This window comes from Mustela lutreola, chromosome 4 (genome assembly GCF_030435805.1).
Source record: "Mustela lutreola isolate mMusLut2 chromosome 4, mMusLut2.pri, whole genome shotgun sequence".
In the NCBI taxonomy this organism is placed as follows: Eukaryota; Metazoa; Chordata; class Mammalia; order Carnivora; family Mustelidae; genus Mustela; species Mustela lutreola.
In genome coordinates, this window is record NC_081293.1 from 124148590 (window position 1) to 124167769 (window position 19180).

General features: G+C 35.5%; 1 protein-coding gene across 3 annotated transcripts in view; it reads right to left on the reverse strand.

The window, feature by feature from the left end:
* SEMA3D (semaphorin 3D) overlaps positions 1-19180 on the reverse strand; it is a 201744-nt gene that overhangs the window by 109345 nt on the left and 73219 nt on the right. For all 3 annotated transcript variants that reach the window (XM_059170986.1, XM_059170985.1, XM_059170987.1), the window contains one exon: positions 16567-16757. In XM_059170986.1, the coding sequence (XP_059026969.1) occupies positions 16567-16717 (151 nt within the window). In that variant the 5' untranslated portion in view covers positions 16718-16757. The remainder of the gene's footprint in view (positions 1-16566; positions 16758-19180) is intronic.

Here is a 19180-nt window from a genome sequence, read left to right on the forward strand (position 1 = left end):
GTTAGCATCAAAACGATTAAAGCATCCTTCACCAATCCTTTGTAGCCAAACTAAATAATTAGACTTAGGCATTACACATGAAAATTTCTCAGGCTGACGCGTAGATTTTGAAAAGACCTTGGGACAGGGATTGGAACAGGTTCCCTCTTCCCCAAGCAGTTTATCTTTCTTGCATTTCTGCCAAACCAAGCAAACTCATTTCTGTTTCCACAGGATCAACAGCTAAAGTCCGGGGGTGGGGGAGGAAAAAGAAAAAAAAAATACCACACAACAACAACCAGGGGTGTGGATGGGGGGTTGTTAATTCCAGACCCTGCATCTTCACACCTGTAACTAATACACCCCCAGGATTTCTGGGATCAGAAATGGATGCAGGCTCTGAAGGCTGAAAATTCATGAATGTTAAAGACTAAAAATTTGGCAATATAGTTCAGAGGTTTATTTTCTTCTTCTCCTAAAGTGGCAATTCTCAGACATATAATTTTTAAGACTGTCCATAGTGTGTAGTGCTTTTTGAACAGAAACTCTGCATGGTGGGGCAAGTGTGTTGCTTTACACACGCCATTCAGAGAGGCCTGTTCTGTACATACTCAGCCCGCCTCACCTCTCCTCAGAGGACAGCAGCCTTTGCCTCTAGGTCCTAAATGCATTCTTTGTTCTGTCTACCTACATCTTTGACCTAATCCACCGTAATCACTCCTTCTAACTGTTCTTGTAGCAATTCATTGTCCTATCGCCTTATTCTCAGCTTGTAGGGTCTCTCAATGTCCCAGGCCCTCAAATCCTTACTCTTGGTCTAGCAATATACTTTTGGAAAAGCTACAAGCTGATTTTTTTTCTGAAATAAATGAAACAAGGATTATTAATTTATTCCACTAGGGAAAATATGGACATCATTTCCACGGTGGATTTTAATCAAATGATGACACAGACAAAGTGTTCATGTTCCAAGATCAATTAACCACGGCAGAGCAACAGGATGGTTCTGAGGATCCAAAACCCCTACCAATAACATGATTTTTCCTATGTCTGTATCTGTGTGTGCACTTTTCTGAAGGGTACATCCAGAGTCTTCATCAACATCTCCTAATACCTGTCCAAAAGTCACAGAAACTGTGTACTTCCCAGATGTAGTTAATACCCATGTTTTGAATAATTTCTCACTTCTAGCACTAAAAAAGTGAGTCACTACCTTTATAAAACTTGACTTTGAAGGCAAACAACTGAGTCACCTAAGACCACCAAGTATACTCTGCCCATATTGCAAAGACTCTGGCAACAAGTTCCAATCTCAAGGATTGGACAGCCGAGCGCAGAGGAAATGCTCTTCCACAACAAAAATGAAAATATGCTTGTAACAGAGGACAGCAGTAAAGTTGTAGGCTGCTAAATATCTTTAATAGTGAAATGGAAAAAAATTCCTGTCTGCCTTTCTTTTACCAAGCCAAATAATGCTACTTAGTTCTCCCATCATTACCTGTGGGTGGAGACACCAAATGGTCTCTAAGCTCCTTCCAATAATGGAGTTCCATGGCATTAGAACCTTATGCCTAACTTTGCTAAAATTAAGGAGGTATCAAGTTAACTCTCCCTCACCTACCTCTTTCTCAGCATTGCTCTGTTTCTTGGAGCAGATCCCCTCTACCATTGGGAAGAACAGAAATAGAGCATAAAGAAATTCCAACTAGGAGGAAATTCATTCTACCAATATTCCTTGTCGGATTCATGTGTTACCGATGCAGTGAGGTCCAGAATGGCTAAGTGGGCTTCACAGAACCAATTTACTCTTAACAGTGAAAGTCCTCACTCGCAGCCAGATGCCCTCTCTGTGAGGGCAAGGCTACAGATCCCGTAATCACTGCCCCTATTTGAAATAAACATTTGTTCTGAAAAGAATTCTTTGTATCTCCCTTTTAGTGTCCCTTAATACAATTGTTCATTCAGCCTGAAGAACATTTGACCTGATGGTCTACATTCTTCCTCTTCACCCCAGAAAGGAAGGGAGTGGTTAGTCACTTTGAATCTAATAAATTTAGGATTAAGTAAGACAGACTTCCTCAATGTTTGTTAAGTGAACAAGATCCCATACCCTTGAAATCACATTTATTGCCAGAAATCCTGAACAGGGTGGAGTTGACAGTTTCTCTTACAAGAAGACAATGTAGCTAAAAAATGGCTTCCCATAACCTTTAAAGAAGAACACTTAACAGATTATTTTTTTAAGAAGATAATCAAAGTTATTAAAGGCAGAACTTCATGGGGTTAAAAGAAAATCACCTTTGAGGAAAGTCAATTTCTAATCTACTCCAATGTAAGGAATAGAATTCCTCAGCACAGAAAGCTTTCAACTCAAAATGGGCCCAGATCAAAACTTGATTGCTTTTCCCTACGATCTCAAAATATTCAGCACAAAACCTTATCACACCCACTCTACTTGTCTTGGAAGGAAATCACCATTATATCAGTAAGGCTGTTCTGAGGTTTCTTGAAATACAGTCACCTCTCTAGCGTGTTCTTTGAAGAGCTGTCTGAGTAAAGAAGTAAAGAAGTTTTTATTCCTGTCTTCCCCATAAATTCAGCTTTCCTCCCTTGATCTCTGAATCCCCAAGGCTTTCATGTTAAAGATTCCTTCTATGGATTCCTTCTTGACTTTGTTTCCAGAGATGTTTTGGCTACCAAACCATTCCCCCCCAAAAAGCCTGTTCTCAGTTTGGGTCAAGAGTTGAGTAAAAGGAGCTAGCTATTCATTCCAAATGAAAATTAGTCCCTAATGTTGTTGTTCACTGAGTTCCTTTGGCTCGCTGTGAGCTTGTATTTGCTTCCTCACCATTTGATCCAAGGAAACGCATGGATTCTGTCTTGGAATCAAACTTTGGAAATTTAACTCATCTTAAATTGGCCCCACCTGACTTTCAATTGGTTTTCTGAGGTGGGAGATCATATGAAAAGATTTTGGTTGCCAAGATAGCTCACTTCCACCTATCAAAAACACAAATTATTCTCTATTTATGTACAATCAGTCTCCATAGCTAACTGCTCAACAATATCAAATATATCAAGAAAAAAATATTATTCAGACCCAAAACCCTTACAAAAGACTTTCCTAAGTGAGAAGTCCAGCCCTGTTTTTCTCCTTCCTTCCAAAAAAAGAAAAAAGAAAAAAGAAAAAAAAATCAGATTTCCATTTGCTCTTCTGCAATGGAATGCTGAAGATCACTCTTCTCATTAGGTTTTAAAACATTCTCTATTTCAATAATAAATCAGATGGTACCATGTAGGGAAACATAAATTAGAAACAAATAAAGCCTATTATATCATCAGAGCTTTGTTCTTGCCAGGACAGGATGTGCGGTAGAGTGTGACAATTTTACATTGTCACATTTCCATCGACATCCATGCTTTTAAATCACAGGCTTATTCTTATTTGGCTAGCTTTCAACAGCAGATGCTTTATATAATCCATCACACGTGAGATTCATAATTTATGATTATAAGTCCTTTTAAAATCTCAAAAGCTTTGCTATGATAATTTTTCCCACTGACCTGTAAAAGAAGGCTAACATTTTAAGTACCTAGTACATTTCAAGAAAAACAAGGTCAGAAGTAGTTGAAGTAGTTGACAGGATAATTTCAGGAAGACTGATTCTAGTTTGACAATTATTTTCTTAACTCCCTTCATGGTCTGGAGATGTTCTCAATTTTCAAATTTTAAGGAATGTTTAAAATCAAGACACCATGTTGCAAATGAATTTGGATTGGTTTTCAATCACGTATGTAAATTTAATTTTTATAAAATCAGAGGGGCATACCTTAAAATACCACCTGGTATGAATTCTAAATAGCAAGACAAATACAACAGGAACAAATAATTCCTTAAGCTAAGATCATGACAAATGAATGTACAGAGCAAAGAGCTGTGAGAATAACTTTTGAAAAGGACAATATTTTATAACAACATTACTTTTTAAAATTAATTATATTCATCAAAATTAAGTATCTGCATACCAAAAAGTAATATTAAAAGGCATATGTAAGCCATCTTCCTCCTCTTTTGTCCACCTCCAATCTAGTCCCCATAATAAAACATTTCGTTTACTTTCTCTTCCGTTTTATATTTCTAAACAATACGAATATACTACTATCTTTGAAAACAGAATTTACAAATATTTTCATTGAATTCCCATTTATAGAAGTTGACAATCTAAATTTCTGATGCCAACTCTTTCCCTCCAATCAAGATCCTAATGTAGTAATAACACACCCATTTTTACGAACACTATATTCAGTGACTCCATTATTTTCAAAACGTAAATATTCTTTCCTACTGAGAAAAGTAATTTTCAGGAAAACATTATAATTTTTTTTCTTGAAAAAAACCTGTTTCTTTTATTGATAATTTCCTAGTTATGACATATGCTTAGTTTCGAAATCATGATCGTCTTTTTTTTTTTTTCTTAAGATTTTATTTATTTAATTGACAGAGAGAGAGAGAGACAGCGAGAGAGGGAACACAAGCAGGGGAGTGAGAGAAGAAGAAGCAGGCTTCCCACCGCTGAGCAGGGGGCCCGATGTGGGGCTCAATCCCAGAACCCTGGGATCATGACCTGAGCTGAAGGCAGACGCTTAATGACTGAGCTATCCAGGCGCCCCAAAATCATGATTAAATCTTTCCACACTTTCTGAAAGGTGCCTCCATAAAATTTTCATATGAAATTCTGTCAGATCTTTTTTTTTTTGTTTTTTTCCTGGAGACATCTCAACTGGGCCCTTTCTTCTCCTCACAGATTGGATGGTCTGTTCTCTCCCCTGATAGACAGCTTTTTCAAACTTCCTTCCACCTCTCTCTTATTACTAATCCCACCTCTCCTAGATCCTGTGTCTTCCTCCTTGGTTTATCTTCTTAATTTTGGTGAGCACATCTCCAGAACCTTCTTAAGAAAGGGTGACTGAGACTTAAATTTTTAAAACTTTCCATGGGTGAAAATCCCTCTAATTATTACAAATTGGGCTAAATACAGAATTCTGGGTTGAATAGCATTCACTCTCAGTGATCTGAAGCACATGAACAGCTTTCAAAGTCATGACTGAGAAGTCTCATGCCATTGTATCCCCAACCTTTGAATATGTCTTTATTTTTTCTGGAAGTTATTTGAATCACCTCTTCACTCTTGCTATTATGAAGTTTAAAATAATTGGAGTGACTACATCTTGGATTTTGTTTGTTTGTTGCTGTTTTTCATTTATCATGCTGGGTACTCAGTGTGATATCTGACCTAAAATTTAATTTCCATTAATCCAAAAAAACTTTAGTTTTGTTTTTCACTCCCAACAAACAGAGGTCAATTCCTGGTAGAATTTTTCTCTAGGTTTCTCCAGAAAATGTCCTCTATTCACATGCTCAAGGAAGATATTCTTGGTAGAGGTGTCCAGAGACTTTGCATTAAAATATGCACACAGACTTCCAAAAGAGAGATTAAAAATACAGTCATAGAATAATGTTTTCCTGAATTTCAAGTCATATTCATAGGCATAAGCATTGAAATAATGTTTTCCATTTATAGTTTCCTATAAGTTTTTGTCTCACAAATTGCTAGAACTCTGCTGATGACTTTGAATAAAATACCTAAAACTGCACTGCCTCTATCAAATCACAGTTCAGAATTTCCAATAACCTGTTTGATACTGTAGTTTTCCCCCCAATCAACTGATCTTACTGAGTTTGATGACTTAACAACATGACTTAGTTCCCACGCCCAAAAAATCAGAATCCTTTTTAGCTCTCCTTCCTTGGTCCCTTACTCTTTTTACCTGTATTTAAATAATTGGTACTTTTTTTTTTTTTTTAAGATTTTATTTATTTATTTGGCAGAGAGAAAGATCACAAGTAGGCAGAAAGGTAGACAGAGAGAGAGGGAAAAACAGGCTCCCTGCTGAGCAGAGACAGCCTGATGCAGGGCTTGATCCCAGGACCCTGAGATCCTGACTTGAGCTGAAGGCAGAGGCTTAACCCACTGAGCCACCCAGGCACCCCAATAATCGGTACTTCTAAGTCTATTTCACTTCCCTCCTACCAACACCCAGCTAAATTTAGTCTTACAGATTCGATCATGCAAATTTTTTATTCTTCCTCCTCAAATATTTATTCCTATTGTCAGTCAAGCCAAGATCCCCAACTGACTCATAAACAACTTTGTTCTATGCCTTCCTCCTTCACTAGTCTCTACCGCATGATGTTGTCTATTTTGTTTTTCCTCCTAAATCACAATTAAGTTAGGTCATGACCAAAATCCTCCAGTGTCAATATATAATTCATTAAATAAAGTCTGAGTTTTGTCCAATGTTCGAAGTTCCATTTCATACCCAACCTTATTCAAAATTCTTCAACAACATTTATTTTAAAATTATCCTAATCTTACAGCATTAATATATTCGCAATTACTTTGTCCCTTTAAAAAAAAAAAAAAAAAGTAGAAGCCCTTGTAGATAAGAATAATGTCTAAATCAATGCTGTAATTTACGGCCACTTCTTGCATATAAGAAGTCTAATAAACACTTAACCATCAATTTTTCAAACTAGTGATTCTTATGTGTGTTGGTTTACCTAGCTTCCATCTAAATCAGAATTTATGGGCTTATTAATAATTTAGAGAGGTTAATGTACCATTAGAAGACCTAGCTGTGGCTCTAATGCTTTGCAGTCATTAAAGGTTCCTGTTGTTATCTCCAAATGCTTGGGGGTGAGGGGAGGGGAAAGAGAAGGAGGTCTGAAACAGAACACTCTAGAACAGGGCTTCTTAAGATTTAACATGCTTTCAAGTCAGCTAGGATTCTTGTTTCTCATTTAGAAGAGGGCGAGGGGCTAGGATTATTTAATTCTAACAAGCTACCAGATTATGCTGATGCTCTGGATCCTTGAACAAAAGCTGGAGCAGAAAAGCTAAAGTGCAAAGTGAACCCACTGCACTGAAGAGAAGAGCTAGACCCCTCCCTCTTCACACTAGAGTTTCTTGCAAACACTTGGAACATGACATGTGTTAGTTTATGCAAGAAGGCCAGATTTTTTTTTCCCCCTTTACAATTCGACCTTGGTCAAATCTGCACATCCCTAATTTATTCTAAATTAGCCTAACTTAAATTATAACCAACTTAATTGCTATAAGTAATAAATGACCTGCTTGGTTTAAATCAATGATATGCGAACTATTCCCCCTCGGTTTTTCTCTTACAAAGTAGGGAAGTACCTGTACTTCATATGCATTAACCCGGAAGGAAGATGCAAAAATGACAAATAATGATTCATTCTTGACTTTTAAGCAAATTTCCTGTTAAATGCAGCAGCAGAAATCCTACCAGAGATGCCTAAACATAATTGTATTTGTAAAGACCTTCCATTTGTACTTCAGTTAATTCAGTAATATGTTGCTTGGACTCTCTTTGAAACCTGTCATGATATTCATTTTGTGCTCTGTAAAGCTCAAGGAGCTTTTCCTGTTTTATTTAATTTGATCCTGAAGGAGAACCAGAGGATTATCACCATTTTCCAGATGAGAAAAACTAGACTCAAAAGAGCAAATCATCATTCTAATGAACAGTACATGCCAGAGAAACAGCTAAAATCAAGGTCTTCTGAAGTGAAGCCCTGTCAACCACTACAGCTATATTTTATATTTGAAGATTTAGCATTTATTTAGAAAAACGAGATTCTTTTTCAAAACAACTCTACTTATATTTTTACGGAATGTACCCACAGACAAGTTCTATTGCTTCTTCCACTTCATCATTCCACTGGGATTACTAAAATATTTATCTTACTTTCTTGACTGTGTCTGGCTCACTGTAGCTTCAGACAAACCTCTTTATGAGTGAGTATCTCTCTTTGGAAGTAAAAAGCACTTAGTTCTAATTTATGCCTCTTTTAATTAATAGGATTAAATCAGCATGTTTAAAGGACTCTTACAAAAATACAAAATATATATTACAACTTCTTAAGAAGCAGAGAGGCAATTTATCAAATTTTCTGTGAAAAGAAAGACATTAATTTTTAAAATGACCTTGAATTTATATTTTTACACATGTACTGAAAGAAGATCATTGTAAAAATTTCTTTAATAAGATCCAAAAAATTAGAGCTAAATTTTAGGTAGGCAAAATCCTAAAACAAGCAGTGGTATATACAAAATTTTATCTCCTTAATAATTCATGGAATAGTAAATCAACCATATATAACATCTGTTTAAAAGGAACTTTTTTAACCAAAAAAGAGCTGACTGGGTTTAATCCTGGAAAAAAATTGCCTTTACTTAAGCAAAGACCATCCTAAAGTCCCTTCCAGGCTTACACATAGCCAAAGACACACCCGAAGTGTCTCAGGATGTAGCTCTCTTTTACCCTGCTCGGAGGATATTGCTGACCTTTGTAGACCTCAGCGATATTTACACATCTTCCTAATTCCAAGAATGCTTTTTTGTGTGATACTTCTATGAAAATATTACGTCTTATGTTGTACCTTACACTACTGTGTAACTTCCATCATTTTGTGAACCTCCACAATCAATGTTTAGAACAGTGCTCAAATACAGTATTAAATAGATTTTAATTATTATTAATTAATAGGCTTGGATGCAGGCAAACTGTAGTATAAATACCATTGAACTGAAAAGCAGGAGACAGGGATCAGTTTTTGTTGTTGTTTTTTAATTATCTCTTATGTGACCTTGGGATTGTTATTTCATGTTCCTGGAGTTTTCTATCCAAATCAATAAACATATATACTACTTATAACCTATAACACTGTATCTAACTGAACACATTCCTCCTTAAACAGTTCTCTATCTGTTTGCCCTCTGTTTCTATCTAAATAATAGCTGATATCAACAATGACCCAGATAATAGTTCATTATGCAAAATAAGCCAGTTTCATTAACATTTGTTCTAAAAGTAGCCTGGGGCTCCTAGGTGGCTTAGTCAGTTAAGCATCAGATTCTTGATCTCAGCATTGTGAGTTCAAGCACCACACTGGGCTCTACGCTGGACAGGAAGCCTACTTAAAAAATAAAATAAAATAAAAAACATAAAAGTAGCCTGTTTTAGAGAAAAGAATGGTGTTTCATCAATGTTTTCTTCAGTAAGGTATGGATTATCTCACATCTCTTCTGAATCATGGATTATTTCTCTCCTAGATTATTTCAACTAAAATATAATTATGATGTTATTTAGTTCACAAAAAAACCCAAATCTCTTGATTTTATTTTCCTTCTGGCTACAACTGCCCATGTCTCCATTACAGAAAAAAATCCTTGAAAGAATTATCTATAATTGCCTACAGTCCCTGAACCAATGCTCTTAAGTATCCATCCTAACTGCCTTGGCTTTCCCACTCAACACACTGCCTTTATCAAGGTCAACAGTGAACTCTTATTGAATTTAATGTTAATTTTTACTTGTTATCTTTGAAGACACATTAGCTGAATATGACACTGCTGATAATCCCTTTTCCTTTACTTTCTTCATTGACTTCCGGTGTCCTATAACTACTGATTTTTCTCCTACATGGGCACTTCTTTTCAGTTCACTTTGATGCTCATCATTCTTTTCTCTACTTTCCTTGCTTGAGAGATTCCCAGAATTCAATCCTTCAAATTCTTCTATGTCTCTTAGTTATCTTTTAGAGTCTCATAGATTTAAAATTTTCTATAGGCTAACTGCCAAATTCATATCTCCAATCATATGTCCCATGAACTCTAGCAATTATATACTCAAATGCCTTCCTGTCATCTTACTTAGACATCTAGTAATCTTGTCTTCTCAAACAAACATGTCCACTTGATTTCCCTCCAAAATCTACTTCCTTCATAGTCTTCTCTATTTCAATTAATGGTATCTCCATCCTTAAGTTAAAACAAAACAAAAAAGATGGAGTCAGATTTGACTCCTCTATCTTTTACTTTATATTTTATCCATCAAAAAATCCTGTTGGCTCTACCTACATATCATCCTCTTTTCCTACCTCATTGAAACCTCATTGATCTGGCCCAAAGACCATCATTTTTCACCTGCATCATTACAACATGTCTATTTCCCTGAATTCTCCCTTTTGGTGTATTTACAACACAGAAACCAGAATGATCCGATAACAGTGAGTCAGATTGTGTCACCTTTGTGCCAAAATTCCCCAGTGTGATTTCCATAACACTCAGACTAAAAGCCAATATTTTAACAATGACAACAGTGGAAGGATCTAATCCTTTTTCCTCCTATTAACGCTCTGATTTTGTCAAACGTTTTCCCCCATCCAACTGTTTTTCAGCCATACTGTCTTCCTTAGGATCCTTAAACATGGCAGACACATTTTCACCTCATAATCTTTGCATTTGATGTTCCTTTTGTGAAAAAAAGATTGCTTTCCCAAGTATACCCATAATTTTAACAACAATTTCTTTAAGTACTCGTGAAAATATCACTCTCCCAGTGAGATCTTTTCCTTACCACCATACTTGACTACCACACCCCCACCATTCTTTAGCTAACTTTCCTGATTCATTTCTCTCCATAGCATTTTTCATCTTCTATTTTGCTATGCAATGTACTTATGTATGGTCTGACTTTCCATATCAGCGTATAAACCACATGATGACAGGGATTTTGGCCTCTTCTGTTTGCTGCTAGAACAAGGCCAGAAATGTAATGGGCACTCAGAAACTATTGTTATTAACTGTTGACAGTTAAATATCACATACACAGTAAGATTATCCTTGAACTCTTAAAACTACAGAAGCCGAACAGTCACAATTTAGAGAAAATACATCTGGGAAAGCAAGTGACCCCATTCAAATATGGCACATCTCCTAAACTTAAACCATCAATGACTTGCTTTATAGAAAAATACATGTATTACATGAGAATTCCTACTATAAGATTGATAATGTTTGTTCACTAAATACTTAGGGAGAGGTATTCAGAGCAAGCCAGCTTCTTTTCCCATGAACTTGACAACAAAAATGCCCACTTTAGATTGCATCATGTGGTCTGAACCCCTGAGTGATTTTATGATTCATTTTAACCCACTCTGAGGGCTACCAACCAATCAATGACATTACTCTTATCAAGGCCAACAATGATCTTTTTAACTGTAAGGGCTTATTACCTACTAGAAGACCATAATAGTAAAAATACTGGAAAGTACCTTTAATAAATTTACAATCTTTGTGTGGTACTTAACTGAAGGAAACCAACTCTAGTAGAAAATGGTTTGGGACTAAGTGGAAGCTATTTTAATATATGTGGTAAACAAGAGGGATCTATATATCTTTCAAAGTTGTTTCCAGAAGGAAATCATTGGTCTGCAACCATTCATATGGAGCAGGATAATAACATTTCACAAAAAATAATAACTGACAGCATTTATTAAATGCTTACTATACCAAACACTGTTTGAGGTGCTTTACATGGGTGAACACACCTTAACAATATGCTGATTGGAATTAAATAAATTAATGCATTTAGATTTGCTGTAACACTTACTGTGTTATGAATAAGAAAAGGGCAGAACAGAAAATAAACATCCAGATATCTCACAACTAGTAGTAGGAACAGTTAAAACCTAAGCAGTTTGGCTTTCTTCACTGTTAAATCATGCTGACTCAAGATAATAGAATTAATGTTAGACTACTCAAATCAAATAAGTTACATGGGTCAAAAAACCATGAATCTCTTCCCAAGACACATGCTACATTCTTAGCTAAATAAAGTAATTTATAAAAAAAAGAAAAGTATACAGATTAATCCACTCATTTCTCAGAAGATTCCAAGAAAACAAAGAACCATTCTATTAAATACATTGTTTTAGTTAAACAATAGAAGAAAAACTTCTAAAGGTGATTTTAAGTTTTTCTTGTCTATGAAAATACATATAAGTTTTGGAGGATCAAAAACTTATACTTTGATAGTTATTGAGAACATATTGCCCAAAAAGTTAATGGTGAAAACTTATATATATTTTTGTATCTTGATATCTGCATTCCTGAATAATGTTTCTCTCAAGAACACCAGGTAGCAAAAGCCTGGACCTTGAACTGCAGAGATAAAAACCACAACTTAATTTTGCCATGTAATACACACTTCTTGTTTGGGGACAAGGCCTTCAGGCTCTGAGTCTCAGAGCTTCTTATCTAAAAGATAGGTACAAAAACAATGGTTTTCACGGTATCCTAAAACAGATACAATAAAGTCCAAGAGGATCCTTGGAGCCTGTCACTCTCTTGTTTTATATTCTTCATTGCACTTCCCATTATTTGAGATGATATTCATTTATTTGATTACCTGTTCTTTGTCTCCTCATCTGAAAAAGAAATTCAAAGGGAACTGCGACTTTTCTTGGACCTATTAAACATAGTGATTGCACCATACATATTTGCAGAAGGAGTAAATATATGGTAAATACTAAGTGGGTGAGTTTCCCTCCTCATGTCTAATACTGGTGTTTTGTGGGTTTACTGTGATTCTTTGAGATAGCAAGAGTTTTAGGGTAAAAGTTTTCAAATGGAATTGATAGCTGAATTCTCTTTATGCCAGGTTCAAAAAGGATGTGGTAAGAAAAAAGACTATATGAGATACATGCATATACATGTATCATATATATACACGTGTATAACATATATCATAAGACATTCACATATAAATTAGTACTAAAATCTAAAATTAGGAAAGGAAAAAGAAAGGCTAAAGAGACTATACAAAAAAGAAAAAAGTATAAAAAAACCCTACAATTCATCGTAAGAAATGAGACTTTGTATATTAATTTTCATTTTTCTTCTCCTATTTCAAAGTTTTTGTCCATTTCTCTTTTATCTGTGTTACTTATATCATTTACTCATTTCCCAGACAAATAACATCACAGATACTAATGATTTCTGGGTATAAATATCCTTAAGTCAAAAAAGTTCCTTCACAGTGATTGTGAAATACAGAATGTTTACACTATGACAGGGCTGAAATCCATTATCTCTCAAAAGTTATTTTTACTGTATCTGAAGTATAAACTGTACACATACGTATCACTGTGAGATGCCCACCTTGTGGGACAAAATATATATAATAAACTTATAACATGAAATCCAGAAATATAGAACATCCTCATCTTCAAGGTTCCTTACTTGTTATTTAAGAAGCAGATTTAGTAAGCATAATGTGCAAGAATTCAAAATATGCAACTCAAGGGAAATCTCTTTACAAAACAATAGAACCAAACGAGCTCCTGTGGATTCAGAAGTTCAAAGCTAAGTCTTTATCAAAGAGCATTCTTTGGATAAAATGGTTATTACATTTTCTCTTGGCCTTTAAGAAATCCCTCAAAATAATCTTTCAGCTGTTCCAAGTAGCTAGCTCTACTGATACTGGCTGCATCTCTGGTCAGCATCTAAGGAAGCACGAACCACGGAAAGCAAAGAAGACAAAGCTAAGTCTGTGACCATAAAAGTTATTTTTGAAAACAAAATTAATTTTTCACTTTAGCTGATTTTTCTAACCTCACATTCTGGCAGTGTTTTAATGCCCAAAGCACAAACTTCAGACTCTCCCAAAGCTATCTAAGCCATGGGTGGTACTGGCTGATCTCAATTCATTAGTCAGGTTCAGAAGAGAAGGAAAATGCCAAGAGAGACTTATGATCATTATCTCAGAAGCAGGAATGTGGTTTACAGGCAATTTCCGTCACCATAACCCCAAACTGGCAGGAATTTTGTATGTCATAACTATTTATTCTGGAATAGCCCACTTAAAAATAGTGGGATTTGACCTACTTGCCTCCAAAACTCTCAGATATGGTATAGAAAAGGTAGACAGGGAAGCTGTTCACATGCTTGGAAGTGGGTGGGAAATATGGAGATGGTAAGGCAGAACAGATGATTTCCAAAGAGAAGATGCCATATTCTTTAAAGTGGAAAGAGGAGTGCCCTGTATGGGTTGTGAGTGTTTCTCCTAGGAAAGATGAATAGTAGTTATTCATATGGGGAGCCAGTAGGGGCCTGTGTGTGTGTGTGTGTCGGGAGATGGGACTGTGTGTGTGTGTGGGGGGGGGGGTTGGGAGATATATGTAATTCCTATCCTACATTCAATCTTTGCTACTGCTTACCAGACTTCGACATGTAAATTACCTAAATGTAGAGAAAAACCTAAAAAATATAACACTAGGCGCTGAGAGGAGTAACAGTCGATACAGAGATAAGGAAAACAAGATTTTTAACACATAGGGTTGATTCCAAGTCCAAAATCATATCCATAAAAAAAAACAAAACAAAACCAAAAAACCTCTAACTAGATGAACTAACTAGTAGCAGCTGTATGGAATTAATTAATGATGTTTTTCTATCTGTAGAGATCGATTTATTTTCCAATGATCAATTACCACATTTGGGCTAATATTTTACAACAACTCATATGAAACTGTGATTATGATCTAAATGGTTGCAATGACAATCTATTTTTTCCCATACTTTATCAAAAGGCACAACATCTCACAAGTCTGTAGATCTCTTTTGGCCACCCAGTGATCTTAAATAGAGCATCTGTCCTTCTTCAATTCTTAACTCTGTTAATTTTGACAATTGGAAATCATACCATCAGTCAAATAGGAACATAGTGCTGCTGTCAATCAATTTTCCAGTTCACTCTGGTCTGTAAGTGCCTCAGTGAAGAACAGCTAGTGACCATGGCCTAAGAAACTGGATCAGGCACCTGGGCTTCATGCAGCATGAAGCTGACTTCAGGGGCTGGGTCATGACTATGTCTGAGACTCTGGCAAATTTTTCAGTTTCTCAGTACCTCCACATCCTCACATAAGGGACGGGGATGGTAATAATCCCCACCACACCGGGTGCTGGTGAAGATGAAATGACAACACACCGTCCTTATACCAATGCTTTGCTCATAATGAATCACCAGTGACTGTTAACTATTATAGGTTCTTTGCAAGCCTGATTTCTTTTGCATTGTTCACAGATTATCAATGCAATGTTCTTTTTTGATTTTTATTTATTTGTTTGACAGAGAGATCACAAGTAGGCAGAGAGGCAGACAGCAAGAGAGGAAGGGAAGCAGGCTCCCCGCCGAGCAGAGAGCCCGACGCGGTGCTCAATCCCAGGACCCCGGGACCATGACCTGAGCCGAAGGCAGAGGCTTAACCCACTGAGCCATCCAGGGGCCCCATCAATGCAATGTTCTAATCTTATTCATCGTATCATGGGAACCAGAAAGCATCCCCTTTTTTCCCCTTCAATCTCTTTATTTTCAAACTTTCTGCATCTCTCTTTCTCCCTCTCTCTCTTTTTCCATTGTTTGGAGTTTAATATTTGTTTTCTGTTCCTTTTCTTAAGGTGAATTTTGAATACAGACAAATGAACAAATCTGACTTGTGCATATGATGGGTTGTGAAAAAAGCCACATAATTGAGTAATCACAATCCCTTATCAGGATAGAGAGCTCTTTCATAATCCCAGAAAGTTGTCCCTCATATCTCTTCCCTGTTAATCCTCCCTCACCCATACAAAGGCAAAGTTCTGGTTGTTTTTTCCTTTTTTTTTTTACCTGTTTTAAAAATCCTAGAAAAATATAAAAACTCAAAAATAATATATTACCTTAACTCTTTAATTCATGAGATATAAATTCCAAATAAATATCAACATATGAAATGTATATTGGGTATAATGTTAATTCCATTTCCATTTCCATTCAACATCAAGTTAGGTTTTATTACTGATATTTCATCTGGTTTCAGAAAGTAAATTGTCTTAAAGATTAGTGAATATTAAAAGCACAGGCATAATTTTTTCCTCCCAAGTTCAGAATAAAGGACTATAAGTCCCCTACATTCCTCTCATTACTGGAAGTATGAAAGAACCCAAGAAAAGAAATATCTTCAAGCATAAAATTTGACATGCCCTCCCTTTCTCTGTGAATATTTGTCTGTCTATGTATACACACAAACATATGCATATATAAGATGACTAAATATAACTCATATAAACTTTGCTTTTATATTAATTTAAATATTTAAAAAATTACCTTAGCATATTTCATTTCTTAAATAGTTTTTCATCTCTATATTTCAAGCCTTTCACAGGATCTTTTTAAAATAGTAAATACACATATGTTTGAGATCTTGAAGGTACCTTACTGTGATAAACTTTTTAAAGATATCTTACTGTGTTTAAATATAAATTGTCTCAAACTAGAGATAAACTAATTAGCATGAGCCATATGAAATTAATGTTTTTTATTTTTAGGGATTGACTTGTTTTAATACAAAACTGATTATAACCTACAGACGAAAATCTCCTAATTATGCTAATCAGTAGTTGATTATTGTAAATAATTAGCTGAAAAGTGTACACAAACACCTTTGGCATAATTTTCCTCATAAAAATAAAAAAATAATTGGGCTTTGTGTTTTATAATAATAATTTTATTAACTGATGTCAATATTATAAACATTTCACTGAAGTCAGTATGCATTTCTAAATAAAAGAAATACAGTAACCAAAAAGACAATCTGAAGAACATTTATACACTTACCTTTGTAAGTCAGCTTGAGTCGTGGAATATTTTGCTTAGAAGTTCCAATGACTGGAAGAAACAGCATGGTCATGCTTAGTATCATCAAGGCATGGAAAAGGTGAAAATCGTGGCTTCTGAACTTCGGTCTCTCATTTTTATTAGCAGTCATGATGAAAACAATGACCTCTTTCAAATGGTGTTAATTTAATCTAAAAAATAAGAAAGTGGCTATTAATACAGCAGTTTATAGATTTTCCTAGACTTATTAAGGTATAATTTTCTGAATGTGTATAGTATTTAAAAAATAATTTTTTTTTCGATCTTGCAAATTGTTATAAGGGAAATAAATCAGAAATAAATAATAAAACTTAGGTCTGCCTTTATTCAGATGCAGAGATCAAGACATAACTAAATTTCAACTATTTAGGATGATTAACATTTCTTCCTCCATTAAAGTTTGTCTGTTTGTTCTAACATAAATGCAGAAGGATCCAACTCTTTCTAACTTGATGAGGTCTTTACTCAGATAGGAATACTAGTAGAAACCCATTCTTTCCCCAAATCATTCCCAAGGAAAAAAGATGTCTAAGCAAAAACAAATAAAAGCTGTTATTTTCAGGGAGTTCATTTCTTGTTTCTGATATAAAGATGTTTTAAAAGTCTACTTAAGGGGCACCTGGGTGACCCAGTCCATTAAGCATCTGTCTTCGGCACAGGTCACAATCCCAGCGTCCTTGGATTGAGTCCCGTGTCAGGCTCCCTGTTCCATTGAAAGCTAGCTTCTCCCTCTCCCTGTGCTGCTCCCCGCTGATTGTGCTGTCTCTCAAATAAAGAAATAAAATCTTTAAAAAAAATAAAAATAAAAATTCACTTAAAATTTGAAAAAATAGGAATGATTAGGTCGGGTCACCACCACAGATTTTAGGACTGGGATGATGCAATCTTACCCACACCGTATATACTACTCCACACAGGACAATACTGAATAGAAAAACAAACTAATATAAAAGGGTTGATAAAAGCGAGGAAATTGTTATTAACTAGGCTGCCACAAATAAGCTGCCTTGGTTGTCTTTTTCTGTTTTTGATCACGACCTGAGCCAAAGTCAGACTGCTTCTAACTGACTGAGCCACCCATGCACCCCAGTTGTCTTTGTTAAGACATGGAATAAACTAAAACACATATTTCAAACTAAGACTGATAATTATAATTATAAATAATAGTCATCGAATATTTATATGTACCAGATACTTTTTGTTTTAAAGTGCTTTCCATAAATGAAATGACTTAATGCTGTTAAATTAACTAAACAAAGGAGGCCATTAGACTCAGGTGGCTTTGATGAGGTTTGGCCTCCTTAAGCAAATGGAAATCTAAGTCAATAAATGCATCAAAATCATAAAATCAAAGCTTTAGGGATAACCAATCGCAAACAACCAATAGACCTTAGGCTACAGCTGATTCTTTCTTTGCTTCTGCACTTTCCGCACACAAGTCTGTCCCTGACTCCTGAAGGCAAAGCTTTGCTAACCACTTCCAGTTTGGCCCTACATGACTGGAATCAATTTTTGCATAAAAAAACTTAAAGTTTTAAAATGTCTCAGTCTATCTTTTAATAATGCTACTACAGCCATGAAGGATGGATATTTACCTCATTTTACAGATGAGGAAACTGAGGTACAGAGTTAAATGGTTCTCCTAAGGTCACATGGCATATAAGAAGTAGATATAAATATGTGGTCAGGACTTGAGTTAGAGTTGGCCTCTTAAACCCCTAGGTCTTTGGGTGCTTTTCAGTATGGTAGAACATGTGATCTTCAACTTTTGCAGTCTTCAACTTCTCTTCTTTCTCCACAAAGTTACCACTGCCTTTTTGTTTTTTTTTTTAAACATATAATGTATTATTTGCTTCAGGGGTACAGGTCTGTGAATCATCAGTCTTACACATTTCACAGCACTCACCATAGTACATACCATCCCCAGTGTCCATAACCCAGCCACCTATCTTTCCCTCCCACCCCTCAGCAACCCTCAGTTTGTTTCCTGAGATTAAGAGTCTCTTAGGGTTTATCTCTCTCTCCAGTCCCACCTTATTTCATTTTTTTCCCTCCCTACCCCCATGACCCCCTGCCCTGCCTCTCAAATTCTTCATATCAGAGAGATCATATGATAATTATCTTTCTCTGATTAACTTCTTTTGCTCAGCATAATATCCTCTAGTTACATCCACGTCATTGCAAATGGCAAGACTCTGGGGGTTTTTGATGGCTGCATAGTATTCCATTGTATATACCCCCACAGAAAGAATCTTGCTATTCTTACTTCCCAGAAAGATTTCAGATATAGTACCTGCTTTAACTTCTGTCCAAATAATTTCTGTGCTTTCTTGGTAATAGCTGTAGCTATAATAAAAACATCTTTAAAAAATTACCTTAAGTAATTTTCTTATTATTTATTATTATTATTATTCTCTGTTTATATGGTTTAGTTTTAAGCAAAGGTGTAATATGAGTGAACTTTCTTATGAAAGATCAACTCTTTAGTAAATGCCTATGCATATCAGGGATCTAGTTACTTTGAATCTCAGAAGTCAGGATCAATCTGGGAAAATGAATTAAAATAAAATTTAGG